General features: G+C 40.9%; 1 protein-coding gene across 3 annotated transcripts in view; it reads right to left on the reverse strand.

Moving 5' to 3' along the window:
• Window positions 1-2,393: 2,393 nt before the first annotated feature.
• Window positions 2,394-27,042, reverse strand: part of KTI12 (KTI12 chromatin associated homolog) — an 80,158-nt gene continuing 55,509 nt past the window's right edge. For all 3 annotated transcript variants that reach the window (XM_073650773.1, XM_073650772.1, XM_073650774.1), the window contains exons 5-10: window positions 22,643-22,698; window positions 16,619-16,698; window positions 13,699-13,858; window positions 12,639-12,701; window positions 11,171-11,241; window positions 2,394-2,684 (exon numbers count right to left, since the gene is read on the reverse strand). In XM_073650773.1, coding sequence (XP_073506874.1) covers window positions 2,543-2,684; window positions 11,171-11,241; window positions 12,639-12,701; window positions 13,699-13,858; window positions 16,619-16,698; window positions 22,643-22,698 — 572 coding nt within the window. In that variant the 3' untranslated portion in view covers window positions 2,394-2,542. The remainder of the gene's footprint in view (window positions 2,685-11,170; window positions 11,242-12,638; window positions 12,702-13,698; window positions 13,859-16,618; window positions 16,699-22,642; window positions 22,699-27,042) is intronic.

Genomic DNA, 27,042 nt, shown 5'->3' on the forward strand with positions numbered 1-27,042 from the left:
TTTTGCTGCAGGAGGGACTGGTGCATTTCACAAAATAGATGGCGTCATGAGAAAAGAAGATCATGTGGCAATACTGAAGCAACACCTCAATACATCAGCCAGGAAGATAAAGCTTGGGGGAAATGGGTCTTCCAAATGGACAATGACCTGAAGCATACTGCCAAAATGGTAAAGTGGCTTAAGGATAACAAAGTCAATGTTTTGGAGTGGCCATCACAGAGCCCTGATCTGAATCCTATTGAAAATTTATGGGCAAAGCTGAAAAGGTAGGTGCGAGCAAGGCGACCTACAAACCTGGATCAGTTACACCAGTTTTGTCAGGAGGAACGGGCCCAAATTCCGACCAACTATTGTGAGAAGCTTGTGGAAGGATATCCCAAACGTTTGACCCAAGTCATTCAGTTTAAGGGCAATGGTACCAAATACTAATGAAATGTACGTAAACTTTTGACTTTGCATTAAGTAATAAAATGCCTTAAAACATTCTTTGTCATTATTCTGGCATTTTACAAATATTAAAAATGATGGCAGTCCTAATTGACCTAAAACGGGAAAGGTTTATTCTGATTTCATGTCAGATATTGAGAAAAACATGCATATGTGTCTTTTTATATAGTGTATGTAAACTTCTGGTTTCAACTGTATTTAGTTTGGCCAATCAGCATCATCCTGAGAATGCCCTTTAATGATGTCATTTGACAATAACCAATTGTGTTCTCTGTATGATATGTGGCATTGCTATCTACCAGTAAAATAGTATATAGGAGATTCTCATTGCTATACTCTGTAGGATTGTTTTTTTAATTTTTACAATATTTAATAAAGATTTATTTTTAGTGGCGATAAGCACCTATTGTTTAATTTTGGTGACATTTATAGTTCTGGTGTTGCCTTTGGTGATGAGGTCTTTGGATTACTCATGCTCCAGATGTTGGTAGTCATTAATGCTAGTACAGTAAACTACAAACACAAGGCACTAATTATATATCTCACGGATATCTATTTATCCATCTACCTCATATTTAAACCATCTCCATCTTTGCACATTTTTAACACTTTACATGTAATCTCTTTTCCAGTACATGGTGCACTCAGACGACACACACGTACACACATATGGCACACGTGCAGAGATACCACCGATATTGGTTTTTCCAGTACTATAAAAATCAGGACATGTGTAGGAGGCCTAATGGAAGGTCTAGAAACAAGTTCAGTTTTGTAGAGACACGCATTGTTCATCCCATTGGATAAAAGTGTTTATGATACAAGTTAATATTTGCAGGCAATTGATAGCACGGGCACAACCCATGTACCAAATCCAAATCTATGGCTTACTAATACTTCAATGCATTAGTAATCTCATAGCACATCATGGGGCAGGGGCAAGGTGAAGTCACTATATATTGGGATGCTCTGTGTAAATAGAACAGCAATGTCATAGACTTTTTATGAAAAGAAAATCATGGTGTTCATTGTAGGATTCAGTCAGTTTTTGTATAAAAGCAAAATAAATTCTCATAGGATCAGCTGTGCTGGCTGATGGATCTTTACACACTACCTGTGCTTTGTTAAAATCTATGGACACCTTGGAGGGCATAAACTTAAATGCATGTATTTTTGCTTAAAAATATTTACATTTGGGCTACATTAAAAAATGTAAACTTTTTGGATTTAACAGTCTATTTGTTACTGCACATTGGTGACTCCAAAATAAATGAAAGGCTTTTTTATTGATGGTTTATCCTTAGGATAGACAATAAATACCTGATTGGTGGGGGTGCGACAGCTAATTACCGTCACTAGTTGCAAGTTCTCGAGTGATGCCGGAACACAGTAGCTCTGTCATTTCAATAGTGGCCACGACCGGATACTGCAGATCCAACCCCTATTCAATAGAATAGGGTTTGGATCTGCAGTCCCCAGCTGCAGCCAATATAGTTTTAAGGGAGTTGCTGTGTTCTGGCAGCATTCGAGGAATTCCGGTAACCGCTTATCGATGGGGATTCAGGGTGTATCCTATAGATGGAGCCATCAATAAAGTAATAGTGGCCAACCTTTTTAACTGTGATTTATGATCATCTCAGAGTTTTTCTACATGTGTTCTATAGAGAAAACGTATGTACACTTCTAAAAGTTTTGCATTAGACTATAAAGTTGCATGGCTTTAGACGTAAGAGAAGAAAAATTGGCAATGGAAATGCAGCAAACCATTGTGGATAAATCCAGATTCCAGCCTGAATAAGAATTACAAAGTGTGTCTAAACTCAAACTACGCATAGAAGACACTTATTCTGCTAAAATGTTCTTCATAAATACTTTCTTGTGTGCTGCGACATGTACCACAAGTACTAATTTATATTTACAGGTTTAAGAAAAACTCAACCACACAGTTAAATAAAAGTTGGCATTTATATTGTGGAAATAGGTTTATTGTTAAAAGCCTGAAAATAAGAAAACTCCTCATTGTCCTTTTAAAATCTTGAATAACTGAAAACAGCAGCAGACCTTGTAACACGAGCAGCTCCCGCAGGACGCCTCTTCATCGGATACTTTGGTTAAGGTATTGCACAAACATATTTGCGAGCTGTGAGAAGTTCTCATTGGGATGAAGTTTGGTGTAACTGATGAACTGCTGACGAAGCCTCCGCAGCTCTGACATATTTAGGGTACGTGGCAGCTGAATGTGGGAGCATTAAGGAAAATCCTGCAGAATATTACAACCTTAGAGGTATATCATGGAAAAAAAGCTACAGAGAAAAGGGAAAGTCCAACAAAGTCAAAGTTCTCTGGAAACCAAGGATGTGTAGACTAGGTCTGGTGTACTGAAAGTGGGAGCAGATGAATCACATACTGCCATCAATGGGTCAATGATAATTATTTGCAGCAAATGCTAAAAGACTAAAAGAAACCTGTCAGAATAGTTAACCTCTCCCCACTCAAATCATTTATGTGACTGTGTAGCTTAGAGTAAATTCTATCTTCAGTGAATACAGATTCTCCCATAAGAGAGATGGGAGTTGACAGATGGTGCTCATAAAGTTCTATGGAGAGGGGAGGGGGCTAGAGGTAGACACACATTCAGCTGCAAGTTCTCCTAAAACAACAGTTATATAGTGTAATGGTCGTTTCAGGAGAACTTGCAGCAACTACCATCTCCAATCCTAGAAATGGGAAAATCTGTCTTCACTGAATACAGATTTTACAGAATGACTGATCAGATCTGGAAGAGAAAGCAGCAGATTTCTCTTATAAGATATATTATGAAGTGTCTTATTTTCTTCTTTACTATTGATTTATGAAAGAAAATGTAAAACGACGGTTACTCTGGAACATAACCAAAAAGTGGTAGTCACACAAAAAGCACAACTGATTTATTTTGTAATATTGATCCCTTTTTTGTTTACATACCCATCAATGTAAAAATCTGTTATAACAATGCAGTTTGCACTTTGGACACTAGATGTCAGCAAAACCAGGGGAGGAGTCCTGAGGAGATAATTTGCATATTCCCACTGCATTTTGGGGTAAGTGAAGAGTCTCCGCGAGCTCAAAGAACACTGGATTTTGGCTGTTGGAGCTGAAAAGAGGACATCGGTAAACCAGGGGAGGAGTCCTGAGGAGATAATTTGCATATTCCCACTGCATTTTGGGGTAAGTGAAGAGTCTCCGCGAGCTCAAAGAACACTGGATTTTGGCTGTTGGAGCTGAAAAGAGGACATCGGTAAACCAGGGGAGGAGTCCTGAGGAGATAATTTGCATATTCCCACTGCATTTTGGGGTAAGTGAAGAGTCTCCGCGAGCTCAAAGAACACTGGATTTTGGCTGTTGGAGCTGAAAAGAGGACATCGGTAAACCAGGGGAGGAGTCCTGAGGAGATAATTTGCATATTCCCACTGCATTTTGGGGTAAGTGAAGAGTCTCCGCGAGCTCAAAGAACACTGGATTTTGGCTGTTGGAGCTGAAAAGAGGACATCTTTTTTTTTTTTAAGCTTTTTTCACTGTTTTCAGAACATTAACAATAAGAACATGGAAGAGTCCAGGAGCCATTTGGTGAGCTGCATATCCTGCTACATGTTCACAGACTTGCCAGTGGAAAAGCCAGACTTCATATGCCAGAAATGCAAGCTTGTGTCCCTGTTGGAGGAAAAGTTGCGAAATCTAGAAGAGAGGTTAACTACCTTGAAAATTATTAAGGAAGGTGAAGAGTTCTTAGACAGAGCAGAATTATCTCTTCATGATTCAGAAAGAGAAGAAATTCGAACTGCACCTGACGAAACAGAGGAATGGAAGCATGTGACCCACAGAAGCAGGAGGATCGAGAGGCAGTCAGCACCCATACTGCTCAGGAACCAGTACCAGGCTCTCACGCAGGAGAACCATGAAGAAATACAGCAAAATAAGACTTTGCCAGCAATGAATAACCTTGTAAGCCCTCAGAATCCTCCTGGATGGAGAAAGAAGAATGTTGTGAAGAAAAAACGGAGAGTGATGGTCATGGGGGATTCCCTGTTAAGAGGAACAGAGGCCGCTATCTGCAGACCAGACATAACCTCAAGAGAAATGTGCTGTCTTCCAGGAGCAAAAATTAAAGATGTGTCTGACAGGATATCAAGACTCTTCAGACCTACAGATCACTACCCATTCCTGCTAATACATGTGGGGACAAATGACACCGCAAGAAAGGACCTGGAAACCATCTGCAGTGACTTTGAAGACTTAGGCAAGAAAGTGAAAGAATTGGGAGCGCAGGTGGTCTTCTCATCCATCCTCCCAGTGGATGGCCATGGAACAATGAGGTGGAATAAGATTCTACAGGTGAACAACTGGCTACGTCGATGGTGCCGTCAACAAGGATTTGGATTTCTGGATCACGGAATGAATTACCTATACGATGGACTACTTGCTAGAGATGGGGTGCACCTTACGAAGACTGGAAAACATGTATTTGGAAGTCGCCTTGCTACACTCATCAGAAGAGCTTTAAACTAGAACAATGTGGGAAGGGAAGCAAAAGGCCAGAAAAAGCCATACAGCTGACAAATACTATTGAGATCTCTGCTACTGGAAGTGGAAAAGAAGAACAAAGACAAAAAAATCTAAATAATAAAAATATGGGAGGAAGAGAAACCAATCACAAACTAAAATGTTTTTATACAAATGCACAAAGCATGGGCAACAAACAAGGAGAATTGGAACTACTAATGCAGGAAAAGGAATATGATGTCATTGGAATCACTGAAACTTGGTGGGACGATACACATGATTGGAATAAAAGGCTAAAAGGATACAACTTATTTGCAAGAAACACACTTGATAAACGAGGAGGAGGTGTCGCATTGTATGTTAGAAAAGCATATATCTGCACAGAGATTGAAGCTTCAGAGACTGGGAGTTCTGTGGAAACTGTTTGGGTAAGAATACAAGGAGAGAACAACGGAAAGGACACCATTGTAGGCATTTACTACAGGCCACCTGGGCAAGCTGAAGATATGGATGAACTCTTTATGTATCAAATGACCAAGTTCTCCAAAAAATATGACATAGTGGTCATGGGAGATTTCAACTATCCAGACATTTGTTGGGAATCTCTCTCAAGTAAAACTAACAGGTCAAGCAAATTCTTATCCTCTCTTGCTGACAACTTTATCTTCCAAAAGGTAGGGGAGAAAACAAGGGGATCTGCTACTTTGGATCTAATCCTTATAAACAGGGAGGAAATGGTTGAGGAGGTAAAGGTGGCTGGGACCCTAGGAGGCAGCGATCATGCTATTATAGAATTTTGGATAACTAGAGGAGGAAGACATGTGAAGACTCAAACTTCAAGGTTAGATTTTAGAAAGGCAGATTTTAAGAGACTCAGAAAGAGAATAGGAGGGATCCAATGGCTGGATGTCCTTAAGGACAAAAATGTCCAGGAAGGATGGGAAATTTTTAAAAATGAGATTCTCAAAGCACAATCGTTAACAATCCCGAAAAGTAGGAAGAATGGGAAGCATTTAAGGAAACCAGGATGGATGAACACAGAACTTAAACACATGCTAAAAAGAAAGAAAGAAATGTTTATTAAATGGAAAGAGGGAGGCATATCTAAAGAAGATTATAATGCAGTCTGCAGATCCTGAGGGGAACGTATCAGGTTAGCTAAAGCTGACAATGAATTAAGGCTTGCAAGAGATGTCAAAAGCAATAAAAAAGGATTTTGGGGGTATGTCAAAAGTAAAAGAAAAGTCAAAGATGCTATAGGATTTTTACAGGATGAAAATGGAGAAATGGTAAGAGGATGTTGAGAAGGCCGAACTTTTTAATTCCTATTTTGCATCTGTTTTCTCTCAGAAAGAAAATGTAACATCAACTGATCTTCACTGTCCTTTTAAAGGAATAGAGGAATCCAAGTTATCAGTAAACAGAAAGATTGTGAGGGAATATTTAGCTAACATAAATGAGTTCAAGTCTCCAGGTCCAGATGAATTACACCCCAGAGTACTGAAGGAGATCGTAGAAGAAATTTTAGAACCACTCTCCATAATCTTTGAAAATTCTTGGAGAACAGGAGAAGTCCCAGAAGACTGGAGAAGAGCAAATGTTGTTCCTATCTTCAAAAAGGGGAAGAAGGTGGACCCAGGGAACTATAGGCCGGTGAGTCTGACTTCTATACCAGGAAAGATCTTTGAACAAATTATTAAACAACATGTATGTAAGTACATGGATAAGAATGAAGTGATTAACCAGAGTCAGCATGGGTTTGTAACTAACAAGTCATGTCAGACTAACTTAATTTCCTTCTATGACAGAATCACTGACTGGGTGGATCAGGGAAATGCTGTAGATATAGTATATCTTGACTTCAGCAAAGCATTTGACAAAGTATCTCACATCATCCTTATTGAAAAAATGACCAAGTATGCAATGGACCAGGCAACTGTTAGGTGGATTCATAACTGGCTTAGTGATCGGACTCAAAGGGTGGTTGTAAATGGCTTCACATCCAGCTGGATGAATGTCTCAAGTGGGGTACCACAGGGCTCCGTCCTGGGACCTGTATTGTTCAACATCTTTATCAATGATTTAGATGAAGGAATTGAGGGTAAACTGATTAAATTTGCTGATGACACAAAGCTAGGAGGGATAGCTAATACTAGAGAAGAGAGAGAGAGGATTCAAAAAGACCTAAATAAACTGGAGCAGTGGGCAGCAACCAACAGAATGGTTTTTAACAGGGAAAAATGCAAAGTACTACATCTGGGCAATAAAAATGAAAAAAGCATATACAGAATGGGAGGAATAGAGCTAAGCAACAGTACATGTGAAAAAGACTTAGGTATACTAATAGATCATAGACTGAACATGAGTCAACAGTGTGATGCAGCAGCAAAAAAGGCAAATACAATTCTGGGATGTATTAACAGAAGCATACAGTCTAGATCACGTGAAGTCATTATCGGTCTTTACTCCTCTTTGGTCAGACCTCATCTGGAATACTGTGTACAGTTTTGGGCACCACATTTTAAAAAAGACATCGACAAACTGGAGCAAGTTCAGAGAAGAGCGACCAGAATGGTGACTGGTCTGCAAACCATGTCCTATGAGGAACGGTTGCAGGATTTGGGAATGTTTAGCTTGCAAAAAAGAAGACTGAGAGGAGACTTAATAGCTGTCTACAAATATGTCAAGGGCTGTCACATTGTAGAAGGATCATCTTTATTCTCATTTGCACAAGGAAAGACTAGAAGCAATGGGATGAAACTAAATGGGAGGAGACACAGATTAGATATTAGAAAAAACTTTTTGACAGTTAGGGTGATTAATGAGTGGAACAGGCTGCCACGAGAGGTGGTGAGTTCCCCTTCAATGGACGTCTTCAAACAGAGGCTGGACAGACATCTGTCTGAGATGATCTAGTGAATCCTGCTTTGAGCAGGGGGTTGGACCAGATGACCCAGGAGGCCCCTTCCAACTCTACCATTCTATGATTCTATGAAAAAAGTTTATTTGCTAAAAAGGGAAAATACATCCTAGTTCACAGCCTATCAGTGGTAGGCGGAAAGTTCATGACAAACAACTGGTGAATGAGGCAAGATAGCAGACAACTGTGCACACATTAGAGGACGGTGTATAATATCATTGATAATCTACAGTTTAAAGCCTCCATATACATTGGAAAATGTCAGTGGCTGATACTTGTGTTTGCCCTCAAGGTAAACCGCTGCCAGGAGTATGGCAGGGGGTCTCATAGAAGAAACTCTGAGCTGAGAATTTCTATGTATGGGAAAATCAGAAAAGATTGCTATTGGCCAAACCATTGTTCTTCTGACAGCTATATAATTTGTATGATTTACTATAAAGTTGGGCTTTAAACTTTTTCTACTCAGGCCTTAGCAGTCAATCCATGATAATATCGGGGCCTGATCAGCAAACAAATACTACTGCGCAGACCCTGCGTTACCTTCAGCAGTGCCAACAAAATAGTGCCACACAGCACATATGATACCCTCAGCAGCATCAAATCCTACAGTGCAGCACATTACCCCCAAGAAGCCACAAATACCACGGTGCAGCACATCACCCCCAAGAAGCCACAAATCCCACAGTGCAGCACATCACCCCCAAGAAGCCACAGATACCACAGTGCAACACACCACCCCCAAGAAGCCACAAATACCACAGTGCAGCACATCACCCCCAAGAAGCCACAAACACCACAGTGCAGCACATCACTCCCAAGAAGCCACAAATCCCACAGTGCAACACATCACCCCCAAGAAGCCACAAATCCCACAGTGCAACACATCGCCCCCAAGAAGCCACAAATCCCACAGTCCAACACATCACCCCCAAGAAGCGACAAATGACACAGTGCAACACATCACCCCCAAGAAGCCACAAATACCACAGTGCAGCACATCACCCCCAAGAAGCCACAAACACCACAGTGCAGCACATCACCCCCAAGAAGCCACAAATCCCACAGTGCAACACATCACCCCAAGAAGCCACAAATGACACAGTGCAACACATCACCCCCAAGAAGCCACAAATGACACAGTGCAACACATCACCCCCAAGAAGCCACAAATACCACAGTGCAGCACATCACCCCCAAGAAGCTACAAACACCACAGTGTAGCACATCACCCCCAAGAAGCCACAAATACCACGGTGCAGCACATTACACCCAAGAAGCCACAAATACCACAGTGCAGCACATCACCCCCAAGAAGCCACAAACACCACGGTGCAGCACATCACCCCCAAAAAGCCACAAATCCCACGGTGCAGCACATCACCCCCAAGAAGCCACAAATCCCACAGTGCAGCACATCACCCCCAAGAAGCCACAAACACCACGGTGCAGCACATTACCCCCAAGAAGCCACAAATACCACGGTGCAGCACATCACCCCCAAGAAGCCACAAATCCCACGGTGCAGCACATCACCCCCAAGAAGCCACAAATACCACAGTGCAGCACATCACCCCCAAGAAGCCACAAATACCACGGTGCAGCACATCACCCCCCAAGAAGCCACAAATACCACGGTGCAGCACATCACCCCCAAGAAGCCACAAATACCACGGTGCGGCACATCACCCCCAAGAAGCCACAAATACCACGGTGCGGCACATCACCCCCAAGAAGCCACAAATACCACGGCGCGGCACATCACCCCCAAGAAGCCACAAATACCACAGTGCAGCAAATCACCCCCAAGAAGCCACAAATGACACAGTGCAGCACATCACCCCCAAGAAGCCACAAATCCCACAGTGCAACACATCACCCCCACGAAGCCACAAATACCACAGTGCAGCACATCACCCCCACGAAGCCACAAATACCACAGTGCAGCACATCACCCCCAAGAAGCCACAAATACCACGGTGCAGCACATCACCCCCAAGAAGCCACAAATACCACGGTGCGGCACATCACCCCCAAGAAGCCACAAATACCACGGTGCAGCACATCACTCCCAAGAAGCCACAAATACCACGGTGCGGCACATCACCCCCCCAAGAAGCCACAAATACCACGGTGCAGCACATCACCCCCAAGAAGCCACAAATACCACAGTGCAGCACATCACCCCCAAGAAGCCACAAATACCACGGTGCAGCACATCACCCCCAAGAAGCCACAAATACCACAGTGCAGCACATTACACCCAAGAAGCCACAAATACCACAGTGCAGCACATCACCCCCAATAAGCCACAAACACCACGGTGCAGCACATCACCCCCAAGAAGCCACAAATACCACGGTGCAACACATCACCCCCAAGAAGCCACAAACACCACGGTGCAGCACATCACACCCAAGAAGCCACAAATACCACACAGCAGTGCAAAATATCGCCCTAGCAAGGCCAAACACTTCCCCAGCAACTCAACAGAGTGGCATGAAATACCTCCCAAGCACCACAAAACAGCACAGTGGAGCAGAAATACCTCCTTAGCAATGCAGAACACACAATACATTACCCAGATATACCAAATACCACAGTGCTGCAAAAAATACCTCTCTGAAATCGCTAAACATACACCACAGCTTAGCACCACTTCTGCATAGTTCCCTAACAGCTGCATTGTCCTTCCCACATCTTCCTCACTGACATTTTCCCGTCTCTACTGACAGCTGCACTATTCCCTCCCCCACTGACAACAACGTTGTTCCTTTTCTGACCTGTCCTTTACAGACAGCTACATTATCCCCCTTCCCATCTTTCACCCACTGACAGCAGCATCGCCCTTTCTACCTCTCCCTCACTGCTAGCAAAACTGTCACTCTTCCCACCCATTCCCTATTAGCGGCAGAAATGTCCTCTCTTCCCAGCCCACCCCCACTTAGCAGCAGCATTGTCCTCCTTTCCCCCATCCTCCAGTAGCAGCTGCAGCTTTAGCATTCCATCTATCTATGCCTTCCCCTCTGCATGATAAAATAAACACTAGTTGGCACTGCTCTGTAGTATAACATTGAGCTGAGTGCTATGCGATAAAACATCGGAGAGCACTCGGCCATGTTATACGAGCGAGCGAGCCCTAAAATTGAGATCTGGTTCACATCATGATATCTTCCCTCTTCACCAGAGTGTTTTTAGCTCCAGAAACTGCAGTGTGAACCTTGCTACAGTATGTAAAAGTCGCATACAAGTATTTTTATAAAGGATATTTTCTCCGTGGCTCCTGGCACCATGATGATATCTCCTGGAACACTGGTTTTCTGGGCACTTAGAACAGCCTGGGAAAACACATAAAAAGGTTACAATAAAAACAATGTGTATAAGGCCTCGCTCACACTGGAGTATGACACGGCTGAGTGCTATCTGATAGCACTTCACCCAATGTTGCTCTATGTGGCAGCTCAGATCAGAGACTATTTTCTCATGCCAATTCGGCATGAAAAAACAATCGCAGCATGCTGCGACTGCATCTGAGAGTCGGATCGCACTCACCAATACAAGTTAATAGGTGCGTGTGAAACATCGGACTGCACTCGGATGTCACCTGAGCGCAGTGCGATTACCACAGATGCTGGCAATGGAGGAGATGTAGAAGATACTTTCTCCATCTCCTCTGCACATGTGCTGCGATTCTCTCGCGCGAGTGGATCGTAACACAGAGCACTGACACTCGGCTCACGCTCGGAGCAGAGTTTGAGCAGAGTGTCATTTGCATAATCGAGAGAACATACGCCGGCCTAAAGGTAAGACTTGTACGCTTTTTCTTCCCTTACAAAATACTTTACTTTTGCATTGAAGCATTTTAAGACCCACAAACCTTTACATTTTACCATTTTAGCATCAGGAGGGCTTTTTTTCATGAAGATCAATGTGTTTTGTGACAGGGGAAAAAGGTAGCATACTGAAGATTTTTCTGGTGTTTTTCTTTACTGACATTGCAATAAAAAAAAAATACATAAGTTTAAAAATAATCAGAAAATTTTGGAATATTCACACTGGCCACTAGGCCTAACACTAAACTCATCCTTCCTCAGATCATGTGGGTCTTGCTGCAGAATTCTCATCCGTATTGGCAGCAGATTAAAAAAAAAAGGATAAATTCTCTAGCGATTTCTCGGGTACCAGCAGGGTACCCTATGCCAGTCCCATCTCATCACTACAGCCTCTGCTTGGCAGCAGCTGTCACACTGGATGCAATGTGATGAAAAACAGTGTGTAACCAGAGTAATCACCAGCAAGGGAGTCATTTCCCCCCAATTCTCTACTAGTGTATTTCACTAGCAGCTTATCCCACAATAATTTCCACAGTATTGTGTTTTTATTATAAATATATAAGCCATCCTAGTCGTGTCTATGCGGAAAGTCTAGAAAAAAAAACGCAATAAATATGCTGGAGAAATTGACATTCTATAAAATGGCAAAAACAAATCAATTTTCATCATGAAAATAAAAGCAAAAGTTTGGATGAGATTACCAAAATTTTTATCCACTTTGCTAATATTGTATTCAACTGCAGACAATCAGAAAATCTGCAAATCATCCATAAGGTCTGAGCAAACGCTCATTCTGAAACAATTATCCTGAATTGTGATCCTCGTTTAAATGAAAAAGCATATAGTAAAACAAAGCCATTTTCATCTTTGTGCACATACTTTCAGTAGTAGACGTCACTTACAGTCACAACATCTTGTGTCACCTTGTCCAACTCATGCAGAAAATTTGTGGAGGACAAAGGTTGCTGTTTGGAAAAAGAAAAAAAAGACAATGGTTGGTATAATGGAAAATCCTGTACAAATAGTAATCGCTGAAACAAAAAAACAAAAACCCAACAGATGATGGTTTACAAATTAGATCATCTCTTCCCAACCATTCCCTATTATATATATATACAGTACAGACCAAAAGTTTGGACACACCTTCTCATTTAAAGATTTTTCTGTATTTTCAGGACTATGAAAATTGTACATTCACACTGAAGGCATCAAAACTATGAATTAACACATGTGGAATTATATACTTTACAAAAAAGTGTGAAACAACTGAAAATATGTCTTATATTCTAGGTTCTTCAAAGTAGCCACCTTTTGCTTTGATGACTGCTTTGCACAGTCTTGGCATTCTCTTGATGAGCTTCAAGAGGTAGTCACTGGAAATAGTTTTCACTTCATAGGTGTGCCCTGTCAGGTTTAATAAGGTTTAATCCGCATCATGGGCACAGCACATGCGGATTTCCATTGGGGAACATTGCTTCCCTTCTACCATGCGTTTTTCATGCGTTTCCGCGGCGTTTACGCAACTGCAAAAACGCCGCGGAAACGCATGAAATACGCATCGTGTGAACACAGCCTAAGCCTTTAGTTGCACTGTCTAGAAATTACAGTTAGATAGCACTGAATGTTGATGAATGGTTGAATGTTATTGATCCTGGATTTATATATGTCGGAGCAACTATCAAATGACTGCTGATCACCTACATGAAAGATAACCAGTGATGACCGGTATTTTATGCATATAAAACATCACCTTTCTAGGCAGCACACCCCTGCTTAACAGGACAATGTGCTGCAGAAAACGATGATTTTTAAGCCGGCTAAAAATCATTTTGCTTGTTCATTGATGATTAGTGGCCTGTTTAGATGGACTGAAAGTCAGGAACAAGTGTTCCTAGCAATGCTTGTTCCCCCTCATCAGCCCATCTAAAACCACGGTAAGGTAGGCAATTGTCAATTACGCACCGTTTGTGTAGATTGGTTAGGCGGAGGAGCTTTCCTGTGAAAAATTGCATTACTGATCTGATCCAGTGGCAGCACATCATCCTTATGAACAGTAAAGACAGGACTGTCCCAGCGATTTCGAGAATCTGGAGCCTCAAACCTCTGTACCAAAGCATCAAACCTGTCATAAGAGAGATAGAAATATGGCTTCACCATTTAAACTATGACATTCGTTATTGACAGTGTGACTGATATGACAACGCAGGGCACAAACTAACAAATCAGGTTTTCCAAACCGAAAAATGTCATAAAACATAAGATGTGACTGATGCTTTATATGTGGTAAACATTTTAACAGCAAATGACTCAACAAGACAAAATAAATGAAACAAATATACATTTGCGAAAGAATGATCTATTATACAAGACGCTAGAGGGTACTAAGAACAAGCATGCGGAATCCAAATAAAGATGCTGGGAAAAAAATTAAGCTGGTGCCTAATACAAAAGCCTCAATGAGCAGACAAAATCAATTCTTGCACAATGCTAGGCTATAGTACATTTAATGAGTTTTCCTGTCATTATTTGGGACTTTGCACTTATTGGAAGGACAGTCCCATAGGGTGAAGTTAATTACATTCATTTCTATCTGGAAGAGTTGGAAGAGTTAGAAATATAATCAATCCCGCATTAAGTGAATGCCTCTTTGACTACACACAACGTCTGGTTAGGCATTTTAAGACTTAAGCCCCCGTCACACTAAGCGAGATCGCTGCTGAGTCACAAGTTTTGTGACGCAACAGCGACCTCAGCAGCGATCTCGCTACGTTAGACACGTAGCAGCGACCAGGCCCCTGCTGTGAGATCGCTGGTCGTGTCGAAATGTCCTGGACCATTTTTTGATCGTTGAGGTCCCGCTGGGTAGCATGCATCGGTGTGTTTGACACCTTCGTTGGCGACTCAGAACTGAGACACATAGGCGTTGCATCATTATACAGGTCGCTACGGGTCGCCATATTGTTGCTGCGTCGCTGGGAAGATCTGACTGTTTGACATCTCACCAGCGACCACATAGCGACACAGCAACAATCCCTGACAGGTCGTATCGTTGGCGGGATCGCTGTAGCGTCGCTAAATCTGACGGTACCTTTATTTGGGCCAGAAAGTAAAATATTAAAAAATAATAGGCTATATGTTGCCAATTCGAAATCTATTTGTTAACAAAAAAAAATAACCCAAGGCTCGTAATAATATAAACCGCTGACTAGTTCTCTGATCATGGAGTGGATGCTGTGTTTTCAGCCTTTTGTACTCAGTGCTGTCTGTAATCAAGCAGTTACCACGATTGGATTATATATTAACAAGGGGCAAAAGAAAGATAATTGTTTTCAGAACAAACTGTTTTAAATTGAAAATGACTTAATATTCAGTATGTCTCAAACTAATCCCTAAACATCTGAAAATCTTTCTTCCTCATCTGCAATTCAAAGAGTTCCGTGTAGAAATAAAAGAAGTACAAGAATTCCAGCAGTCGTTGATGGCAGCTTTGAACTAACCAATTCGGAAATCTGTACAACCCCCCTGAGAGAGGCTTATGATACCAAGCATTCTAAACCCACTTCTAATGAATTATTCTCTGTTTGTCTTCAAGGCTAAATTAGGATTTTTTTTTTCTTCTATCAGTTTTGAAAAACGAACAGAGAAATCAGTGCAATGCAAAGAATGGAGAAAGCTTTGAGCGTATTTGCAGTCAAAGTCTACGCGGTAAAAGGCAATCTCATCCCTACAGAATATTAATATTGGTCCTTCTTTAGGGCTCTGTTCATACACAGCTTTTTTCACGCAAAATTCCAATCAAAATCCCTGTAAAAACTGCCCATAAAAATGCCTTCTATTACGCTTAATCAGAAATAGAAACATAGAGTGTAAGAGTAGGAAGGGACCTCCAGGGTCATCGTGTCCAACCCCCTGCTCAATGCAGGATTCACTAAACCATCTCAGACAGATGTCTGTCCAGCCTCTGGTTGAAGACTTCCATTGAAGGAGAACTCACCACATATCGTGGCAGCCTGTTCCACTCATTGATCACCCTCACTGTCAAAAAGTTTTTTAGAACACCTAATCTGTATCTTCTCCCCCTCAGTTTCATTCCATTGCTTCTCGTGTTTCCATGTGCAAATGAGAATAATGATGACCCCTCTACACTGTAACATCCTTCAGATATTTGTAGACAGCTATTAAGTCTCCTCTTAGACTTTTTTGGAAGCTAAACATTCCCAGATCCTCTAACCGTTCCTCGTAGGACATACTTTGCAGTCCGCTCACCATCCTGGTAGCTCTTCTCTAAACTTGTTCCAGTTTCTTCATGTCTTTTTTAAAATGAGATGCCCAGAACTGAGCACAGTATTCCAGATGAGGTCTGACCAAAGAGGAGTAGAGGGGGATAATTACTTCATGTGATCTAGACTTTATGCTTCTCTTAATACATCCCAGAATGGTGTTTGCCTTTTTTGCCGATGTATCACACTGTTGACTCATGTGCAGTCTGTGATCTATTAGTACACTCAAGTATTTTTCACACGTGCTGTTGCTTAGTTATATTCCTCCCACTCTGTAAGTGTTGCCTTCCATATTTTTTCTATCATTTCAATGCCATTTATTGCAGAGGCTTTTGCTTGGAAATTGTCGGGTCATCGCACGCACTGAATGCTGCTAATCTGCACACGCACTGGCAGCACTTCAAACTATAAATCCACGGCAGAAATCAGAGGGTTAGCCTAAGATTTTGCTGCAAATACACATTGGATTATTCAAATGCGTGAACATATCCTAAAAGGAATGTTTTTACCATATTATTGCTTGCAAGGTTGATCAAGGTTCCTACTAGTTTGATGATAGAACTGTGAAAATTGGTCATACAGCCAAGGCTTCAATTACTTACACTGCTTGTGTATACTGATCGTCCTGCTGTCTGTCCTGGTTCCAGCCAGAGCTTGTGTCAGGAGAGGTTAGACAATGAATCTGCAGTAACACAAGAGTAATACTCTCAAACAGTATTTCATTATCATCCTTCATAGTTCCAAGATTGGGTCCTTAGTAGTGATGAGCGAGCATGCTCGTTACTCAAGATTTACGAGCATGCTCGGGTGTTATGCTTGAGTTGGGCTGTGTGTATGTTCTGCGACTGTTTGACAGCTTTAATACATGTGAGGAATGCCTGTTTCTTAGGCATTCCTCACATGTATTAAAGCTGTCAAACAGTCGCAAATCATGCACACAGTGTGACTAAAACATAACACCCGAGCACACTGAAGATACTCGGTGAGCACCTGAGCATGCTCGCCGAAAGGGTAACAGAACATACTCACTCATCACTAGTACTTAGGTTATTTTCTGATGATCGTCTTATCATTTAAATCAGGTTTTTGTGTCACATGTATTTAAAAAAAATGTCAGTTTTTTACCCCATATCTCGATATTTAGGAATGAAAACCAAAAACAAAAATTAGCAATCCTGCAATTTTCACACTGCCCAATTTTGCTATTGTAGACTCATACTTCCTGTCTTTTCAGGAAGAGTTTTCAGCAAAGATCCTTAGCAGAGGCAGGATAAGGCTATGTTCACACGTTGCATTTTTGCTGCTTTTTTATGCAAATTTTAAGCTGCGTTTTACAGTACCAGCAAAATCAATGAGGTTTTAGAAATCTCATGGAAAACTGTGCTTTTTGCAAACTGCAGCATGTCACTTCTTTCAGCGTTTCACCGCAAGTGTCTGGTTTTGCTGCGTTTTTAGTGCAAAAACCTAAGGAAGTTGCATCATCTTTTTTTGGGTGGGGGGGGGGTGGCCAAATTATCAGCATGCACAAGAAACAATAAAAACTCAGCAAAACCTGCTTTTTGTAAGCAGCTTCTTTACTGCCAAGAGAGCAGGTTTTGCCTGCAGAAACAAATGCAGCAAAAACGCAACGTGTGATCATAGCTTTGCAACGACAGCCAACATCTTTATACATAGCTGATAACACAGGCTCAACAATCACAAGAGGCGATGTTGCAGCTAACCCTTCACAATGACCATTGCACAGATCATTAGATGCCACAATACAAAAGATAGGGTCAGGGTCTGTACTTGTGGCTAATGTATGTGTTGCTTCTTGAAACAGCAGTATAATGGCCCTAAAGGCCAGTGTAAAAACTGCAAGAACTCTATTTTTTATTTTATAATACAGATTGTGATACGGAAAATAAATAATAAATCTGAAAAAGAAAAAACCAAAAAAAACATTTAACATGAAAACCTGAATTAAGCAATAGGTAATTTTCTGGAGGTTGTTTCTAAAAGGAAAGCTAAGAGTATAAGACACTCCTAATTAGGACCGAAATCTATACAAAGCCAAGGTGACATCGCAGGATACAGGTAGATAGAAGCCACAGGTGATAATAGGAATACCCATTATATTCACACTGCAAGATCATCATCGCCAATCAACAGGTCAGTCCTTTCACACACCACCAGGTACAGGCTTGTAGTGCAGTTTTCCGCCCTAAGTTTTCATTCATTGTTACTTCAATGGAAGTTTTTCAGACTACTGTTTTAGAGCCAGATGAACTGCAGGCAATAAGAGAACTAAAGTATATATGACCATTTTATCATTAAACCAAACTAAATTATTCATAAAATTTTATATAAAATTATATTGCTTCTAACATATCAATTTGGAATTATGTTTTTTGCATGTAACAGTGAAAGCTTGAATATCAATGAAACAAAACCTCTACAAATAATGGAAGGTTTAACTGCTAAAGCCCTTAAAGGACTTGAACAGCTAGAAAAACTATTTTTAGAAATGTATATAACGTATACACTACCGTTCAAAAGTTTGGGGTCATTTAGAAATTTCATTATTTTTGAAAGAAAGCACATTTTTTTTCAATGAAGCTAACATTAAATGAATCAGAAATACACTCTATACATTGTTAATGTGGTAAATGACTATTCTAGCTGCAAACATTTTGTTTTATTGCAATATCTACATAGGTGCATAGAGGCCCATTTCCAACAACCACCACTCCAGTGTTTTAATGGTACATTGTATTTGCTAACTGTGTAAGAAGGCTAATGGATGTTTAGAAAACCCTAGAAAACCATTGCACAAGTATCTTAGCCCAGTTGAAAATGGTTTGGCTGATTTGAGAAGCTATAAAATTGACCTTCCTTTGAGCTAGTTGAGAATCTGGAGCATTACAATTGTTTCTACTATGAAACTCTCAAAATGGCCAGAAAAAGAGAACTTTTATGTGAAACTCGACAGTCTATTCTTGTTCTTAGAAATGAAGGCTATTCTATGCGAGAAATTGCCAAGAAACTGAAGATTTCATACAACGGTGTGTACTACTCCCTTCAGAGGAGAGCACAAACAGGCTCTAACCAAAGTAGGAAGAGAAGTGGGAGGCCCCGCTGCACAACTGAGCAACAAGACAAGTACATTATAGTCTCTAGTTTGAGAAATCGACGCCTCACAGCTCCTCAACTGGCAACTTCATTGAATAGTACACGCAAAACGCCAGTGTCAACGTCTACAGTGAAGAGGCGACTCCGGGATGCTGGCCTTCAGGGCAAAGTGGCAAAGAAAAAGCCTTATTTGAGACTGGCTAATAAAAGGAAAACATTAATATGGGCAAAAGAACACAGACATTGGACAGAGGAAGATTGGAAAAAAGTTTTATGGACAGACAAATCGAAGTTTGAGGTGTTTGGATCACACAGAACATCATTTATTTCTGATACGCAGAACAACTGAAGAGATGGTGGAAGAGTGCCTGACGCCATCTGTCAAGCATCGTGGAGGTAATGTGATGCTCTGGGGTTGCTTTGGTGCTGGTAAAGTGGGAGATTTGTACAAGGTAAATTGGATTTTGAATAAGGAAGGCTATCACTCCATTTTGCAACGCCATGCCATACCCTGTGGACAGCGCTTGATTGGAGCCAATTTCATCCTACAACAGGACAATGACCCAAAGCACACCTCCAATTTCTGCATGAACTATTTAGGGAAGAAGCAGGCAGCTGGTATTCTGTCTGTAATGGAGTGGCCAGCGCAGTCACCAGATCTCAACCCCATTGAGCTGTTGTGGGAGCAGCTTGACCGTATGGTACACAAAAAGTGCCCATCAAGCCAATCCAACTTGTGGGAGGGGCTTCAGGAAGCATGGGGGGAAATTTCTCAAAATTACTGAAGCAAATTAACAGCTAGAATGCCAAAGGTCTGCAATGCTGTAATTGCTGCAAAGGGAGCATTCTTTGACGAAAACAAAGTTTGAAGGAGAAAATTATTCTTTCTAATAAAAATCATTATTTCTAACCTTGTCAATGTCTGGACTATATTTTCTAATCATTTTGCAACTCATTTGATAAATAAAAGTATGAGTTTTTTTTCATGGAAAACACAAAATTGTCTGGGTGACCCCAAACTTCTGAACGGTAGTGTATATACTTTCATTACCAAAGCTCCACCTATGTCCTGCCATCAGTGCCGGCACTGGTTTTCGGAATCTTCACTTCGACTCCGGTTCGATGTGTATGAAGGAAGTTTACTGACTGGATAATTTCAATAGGTAAGTGAACCTTCTTTGTGGTCACAACTGATGCACAGACAGAAAAGGGTGTTGCCTTACCTATAGAAATTAGCCACTCAGCCAGCATTCATGACATGCCTGTATAGAAAACGCTCACCTTTGAAACACCCAAGTTTAAGAGATCCAGGACGAGCACTGGTTATGAAAGTACAGTATATGAATTAGTTGTTTGCTTTTCTATTTTATACATATCTTAAAGATTATGCTTTCTAGCTGGACAATGCCTTTAAGAAAATAGGCTCAGTAAATACGGAGAAAAGTCAGATTAACAATTCAATGTGTTATGGCCCATGATTCACAGACTGGCAAAATAGACATACAGTACAGACCAAAAGTTTGGACACACCTTCTCATTTAAAGAATTTTCTGTATTTTCTTGACTATGAAAATTGTACATTCACAATGAAGGCATCAAAACTATGAATTAACACATGTGGAATTATATACTTAACAAAAAAGTGTGAAACAACTGAAAATATGTCTTATATTCTAGGTTGTTCAAAGTAGCCACCTTTTGCTTTGATGACTGCTTTGCACACTCTTGGCATTCTCTTGATGAGCTTCAAGAGGTAGGTACGGAAATGGTCTTCCAACAATCTTGAAGGAGTTCCCAGAGATGCTTAGCACTTGTTGGCCCTTTTGCCTTCACTCTGCGGTCCAGCTCACCCCAAACCATCTTGATTGGGTTCAGGTCTGGTGACTGTGGAGGCCAGGTCATCTGGCGTAGCACCCCATCACTCCCCTTCTTGGTCAAATAGCCCTTACACAGCCTGGAGGTGTGTTTGGGGTCATTGTCCTGTTGAAAAATAAATGATGGTCCAACTAAACGCAAACCGGATGGAATAGCATGCCGCTGCAAGACGCTGTGGTAGCCATGCTGGTTCAGTATGCCTTTAATTTTGAATAAATCCCCAACAGTGTCACCAGCAAAGCACCCCCACACCATCACACCTCCTCCTCCATGCTTCACGGTGGGAACCAGGCATGTAGAGTCCATCCGTTCACCCTTTCTGCGTTGCACGAAGACACGGTGGTTGGAACCAAAGATCTCAAATTTGGACTCATCAGACCAAAGCACAGATTTCCACTGGTCTTATGTCCATTCCTTGTGTTCTTTAGCCCAAACAAGTCTCTTCTGCTTGTTGCCTGTCCTTAGCAGTGGTTTCCTAGCAGCTATTTTACCATGAAGGCCTGCTACACAAAGTCTCCTCTTAGCAGTTGTTGAAGAGATGTGTCTGCTGCTAGAACTCTGTGTGGCATTGACCTGGTCTCTAATCTGAGCTGCTGTTAACCTGCGATTTCTGAGGCTGGTGACTCGAATAAACTTATCCTCAGAAGCAGAGGTGAATCTTGGTCTTCCTTTCCTGGGGCGGTCCTCATGTGAGCCAGTTTCTTTGTAGCGCTTGATGGTTTTTGCAACTGCACTTGGGGACACTTTCAAAGTTTTCCCAATTTTTCGGACTGACTGACCTTCATTTCTTAAAGTAATGATGGCCACTCGTTTTTCTTTACTTAGCTGCTTTTTTCTTGCCATAATACAAATTCTAATAGTCTATTCAGTAGGACTATCAGCTGTGTATCCACCTGACTTCTGCACAACACAACTGATGGTCCCAACCCCATTTATAAGGCAAGAAATCCCACTTATTAAACCTGACAGGACACACCTGTGAAGTGAAAACCATTTCCGGTGACTACCTCTTGAAGCTCATCAAGAGAATGCCAAGAGTGTGCAAAGCAGTCATCAAAGCAAAAGGTGGCTACTTTGAAGAGCCTAGAATATAAGACATATTTTCAGTTGTTTCAAATTTTTTTGTTAAGTATATAATTCCACATGTGTTAATTTATAGTTTTGATGCCTTCAGTGTGAATGTATAATTTTCATAGTCATGAAAATACAGAAAAATCTTTAAATGAGAAGGTGTGTCCAAACTTTTGGTCTTTACTGTATGAGGCTGTCAAGTTCAGGCCAGGAGACCTGCGGCCAGTATGTGCATCATGGTCTGTACTGGTACCGTATACATGGGTGTATGAATCCAACCTTACAGCTTCAGATTTTCATGCTTTTGATGAGAGGGAGAACAGAAGACAGGAGACATCTGCACAGCACTACAGTACAGTATACCTATGTAAGAGCAGATATCCCACCAAAAGCATAATCATTGAACAGTTGAGTCCATATCCGAGGAAACTGCCTAGTGTGCCCTTTCGTGTTAATAAATGTGTTATGTTCCCTCGGTTATGAATACCGAGGCTATAATTGTGCACTATCCTTTTTGAATCACTCTGTATTCCGCTCATGCACAAGGAAACATTAGCAGTATGTCTTACCAGGCAGTGTGGGGTCTGGACATGTTTTATTAGACAAAACAGCTCATACCTATATCCTGCAAAAAGAGAAGAAGTCAGTATGACACAAATTACAAAGTGAAAAAAGATCACACATTTCTAACTTTTTTCCCCATCCCATTTTATCCTATTTTGTCTCATGCTGCAAACCTTGTGTCCCAGGAGATCAGCCATCCTTCCAAACCACACACCTCCACATCAGTATCTGGTTAGCGGAGGAATACAAAGCCATGGACACTAGGCAAAGCCAGGCAGCAATTGTAGACATTAGGAGAAAAGTTAATTTCTATGATCCCTGTAGGATTTCTACAAGACTTTTTTTTCCCTTCAGGAACATGCAGAAATACCTATAGACTAACATATAGTTGGCATACTGATAGTACTCGTTTCTAAATTTAGTGCTTCGTAAGTAAGAACATCAGAAAGTTATATATGATATAATTTGCTAAGAGGTTTGATATGAAGTGCTAAAAAGTCAGTTTACAAGCTAAAGCTATGCATACAAGTATAGAACGCATTTAAAGGGAAACTGTCACCTGCTTCACGCTGCCCTAACCACGGGCAGCATGAATAAGAGCGTGGCTACACGACTGTAGCTATGTATATTTTTCACTTAAGCACTCAAAAAGAAAATATAGTTAGAAGGGTTCTTCTCCCAGCGCTGCTAGAGGTGACTGACAGGTCAAATAACATTTCAGAATAAACTGTCCGATGTGAGCAAATTAGGATTAACACTATCTGACTTGTACCCTGCATTTCACTAGGTTTTCCCTTCTGCAGACTGTATCTCTAATTTGTAATTCACTCTGAGCTGGTGGGAGAAGACTAGCTAAATATTGTCTTCCCATACACAGCACACAGAGGTATTGCTGTGCTTCATTCATTTTTTTAGCACACAGAGAGAAGCAGCAGGAGTTATGGAGGAAATTATACTGCAATTCTGAGCTGTGTTCAAATGTGAATCAAGCACTGATGTTAGGTAAAAGAATTATTAGAAAGTTCAGCACAATCTTCCTGTGTCTTCCTCTACCTGTTTCCTCTCCCTGCCACTCTCTATCCAACCCTCCTCCATACAGTATAATTGGCTGTGTCACATGAAGACACAGTGAGCAGCCAGTCCGTCTTGTCTGGAGCGAGCAAGATTTGAGCTGTTTTCAGAATAAGTTCAGGAAACATGTGCAGGAGGAAAAAGTGGAAAAGAAAGCAGATTTCACTGATATATAGCATTACACAATTTCTAATATTTGCATGTGCTATTGATTTATGCAAAGGATTGTTGAAAGTACTATTCCGTTTTTAACAGAAGAGGACTGACTTATCAACATGTTCGAAACCAATGTTTATTTTCCCATGTGGGATATATCCATTTACTATATTAGTATGCTATCCTGCGATATAAGACCATGTTCACAATACATGAAATTTATGTTACGGATTCAGTCACATTTGCAATGAATTTGTAAAAAAAAATAATAATTCCATGTGTTATCTGCAGATTTTATCATTGATCTGACTGCAGTTTTCACCCGATGTCTTACAAAGTATTGATATGGTGAAATCCAAAGTGAAGATCCGCACAGGAATGAGCATGCTGCGAATTTGAAAAGCTGAATCATGCTCTTACTTTCATGTGGATTTTTTCTGCAAAGTGTCAATGGAGTTTTTAGAACCTCATTTACTTGACTTGTACTGTAAATTGCTGCACATTAAAACCTTACCATTTGTCAAGTGACGTAAAATGTGAATAAGGGATGAGAAGGACTTAGGTTTATTTGCACTCTGTGCACATAGGGGTGTAGCCTCCCTTTTCTTTGAGCTTGACATTACATTCATGTGGTTCCCCATGGCTGAGTGTCCACAAGCCAGGTCCTTCTTAGCCCTTACTCACATTAGGTCACTTGACATATGGTAAGGTTTTAATACTAGAGGTTAGGACCGTTACATGGTGGGATGGCCGTTATGTTATACAAATCAAAATTATGTTAACTAAGTACATTGTATTATTTTCATGCACTATTGCCATTTATTTACTGCAGGGTATTTACTTATTTTGTTTTAATCTTGGGTTTTATATACAGTTGAAACCAGAAGTTTACATACACTATATAAAAAGACACATATGCATGTTTTTCTCAATATCGGACATGAAATCAGAATATGTCTCTCTCGTTTTAGGTCAATTGGGATTATATAAATCAGCCAAGAGGAAACTCTTAAATTATAACTTTTATTAAAATCTCTAAAATTATTTTGTACCTCCAATGTAAACTACTCATACACCCCTATTGTAGTCAAAACATCGCAGCAAACCCCTCATATAGTGAAATAGAGAGGGCCAACAATACTGGTTCGGTCCTGATCGATGTATCTATATAACAATCTTTGTCATAGACACAGAACATGAAATCAGGACACATTGGATAACCTCTTATATACCATGCTGGAAAAATACAGCAGTATTAATCCAGTCCTGGTCCATATATAACTTAAAAACATATATTACAATATATTTAAACAGAGAAGATCGGTGTGGAGGACCCCCCCCCTTTTCTCTTTGCATTTCTGCATTTTTGAAGGCGGTAACAGCACTCTCTACCACAAAGTTGGACGCCCACCATTGTGAGGTCCGCTATATTATGTTTTTAAACCACACAGCACTTTATAGCACAGTCACTTTTTTTGTAGTGCTCCCCAAAATACGAGTCACACTCCCCTGATGAATCCTCTATGAGGAGGAAGAAATGCGTCGGGAGGCATTATTTTGTGGGGTATTAGATACACTTGGGTACTGCCCTTGTTAGGACGGGAGCAAATATCAGGGGCACCACAGGGTAGATTTTACTCTCCGTAAAACAAACTAACTGAATTGGAGAAAAAAACCAGCAGGATGTCCACAGACAAGAGAACGGGTGAGATCCACACATATTGTTAAAGATTTTTATATCACTTTGTTTAAGTTATATATGGACCAGGACTGGATTAATCCTGCTGTTTTTTTCCAACATGGTATATAAGAGGTTATCCATTATGTCCTGATTTCATGTTTTGTGTCTTGTACAAAGATTGTTATATAGATAGATCGATCAGGACCGAACCAGTATTGTTGGCCCTCTCTATTTCACTTTATGAGGGGTTTGTTGCAATGTTTTGACTACAATAGGGGTGTGTGAGTAGTTTATATTGGACATTAGAGGTACAAAATAATTTTAGAGATTTAATAAAAGTTATAATTTAAGAGTTTCCTCTTGGCTGATTTATATTGTTAATACTGAGGTTATTTGCTGCCGTAAATTTAAGCAGATTGTAGCTACATAATTGTTTCAATTAGGATTACCATCATTTTTAAAATTTTCCAAACGCCAGAATAATGAGAGCGAGAAATGTTTAAGGCATTTTATTACTTGCTGTAAAAAGTTCACATTCATTTCATTAGTATCTGGTACCATTGCCCTTAAACTTAATGACTTGGGTCATACGTTTGGGATATCCTTCCACAAGCTTCTCACAATAGTTGGTTGGAATTTGGGCCCATTCCTCCTGACAAAACTGGTGTAACTGATCTAGGTTTGTAGGTCGCCTTGCTCGCACCTGCCTTTTCAGCTTTGCCCATAAATTTTCAATAGGACTGAGATCAGGGCTTTGTGATGGCCACTCCAAAACATTGACTTTGTTATCCTTAAGCCACTTTGTTACCATTTTGGCAGTATATTTTGGGTCATTGTCCGTTTGGAAGACCCATTTCCACCCAAGCTTTAACTTCCTGGCTGATGTCTTGAGATGTTGCTTCATTATTGCCACATAATCTTCTTTTCTCATGATGCCATCTATTTTGTGAAGTGTACCAGTCCCTCCTGCAACAAAACAACCCCACAACATGATGCTGCCACCCCCGTGTTTCACAGTTGGGATGGTGTTCTTAGGCTTCCAAGCTTCTCCCTTTTTCCTCCAAACGTAACGATGGTCATTATGCCCAAAAAGTTCAATTTTAGTTTAATCAGACCAAGGACATGTCTCCAAAAATTAAGGTCTTTGTTCCTGTGTGCATTTGCAAACATTAATCTGGCTTTTTTTAGGTTTCTTTTGGAGTAATGGCTTCTTCATGGAAAAGTGGCCTTCAACCTATGTTGATATAGTACTCGTTTCACTGTGGTAATTGACACAATCTTACCAGATTCCGCCATCATCTTCACAAGGTCTTTAGCTTTTGTCCTTGAGTTGATATGCACATGTCAGACCAAAGCACGTTCATCTCTGGAACACAGAACCCGTCTCCTTCCTGAGCGGTATGATGGCTGGACATTCTCATCTTGTTTGTCCTTGGGTATAATTGTTTGTACAGATGAACGAGGCACCTTCAGGTATCTTGAAATTGTACCCAAGGA

Source organism: Phyllobates terribilis, unplaced genomic scaffold (genome assembly GCF_046119375.1).
Source record: "Phyllobates terribilis strain yellow unplaced genomic scaffold, ASM4611937v1 Scaffold_11__3_contigs__length_659146591, whole genome shotgun sequence".
Classification (NCBI taxonomy): Eukaryota; Metazoa; Chordata; class Amphibia; order Anura; family Dendrobatidae; genus Phyllobates; species Phyllobates terribilis.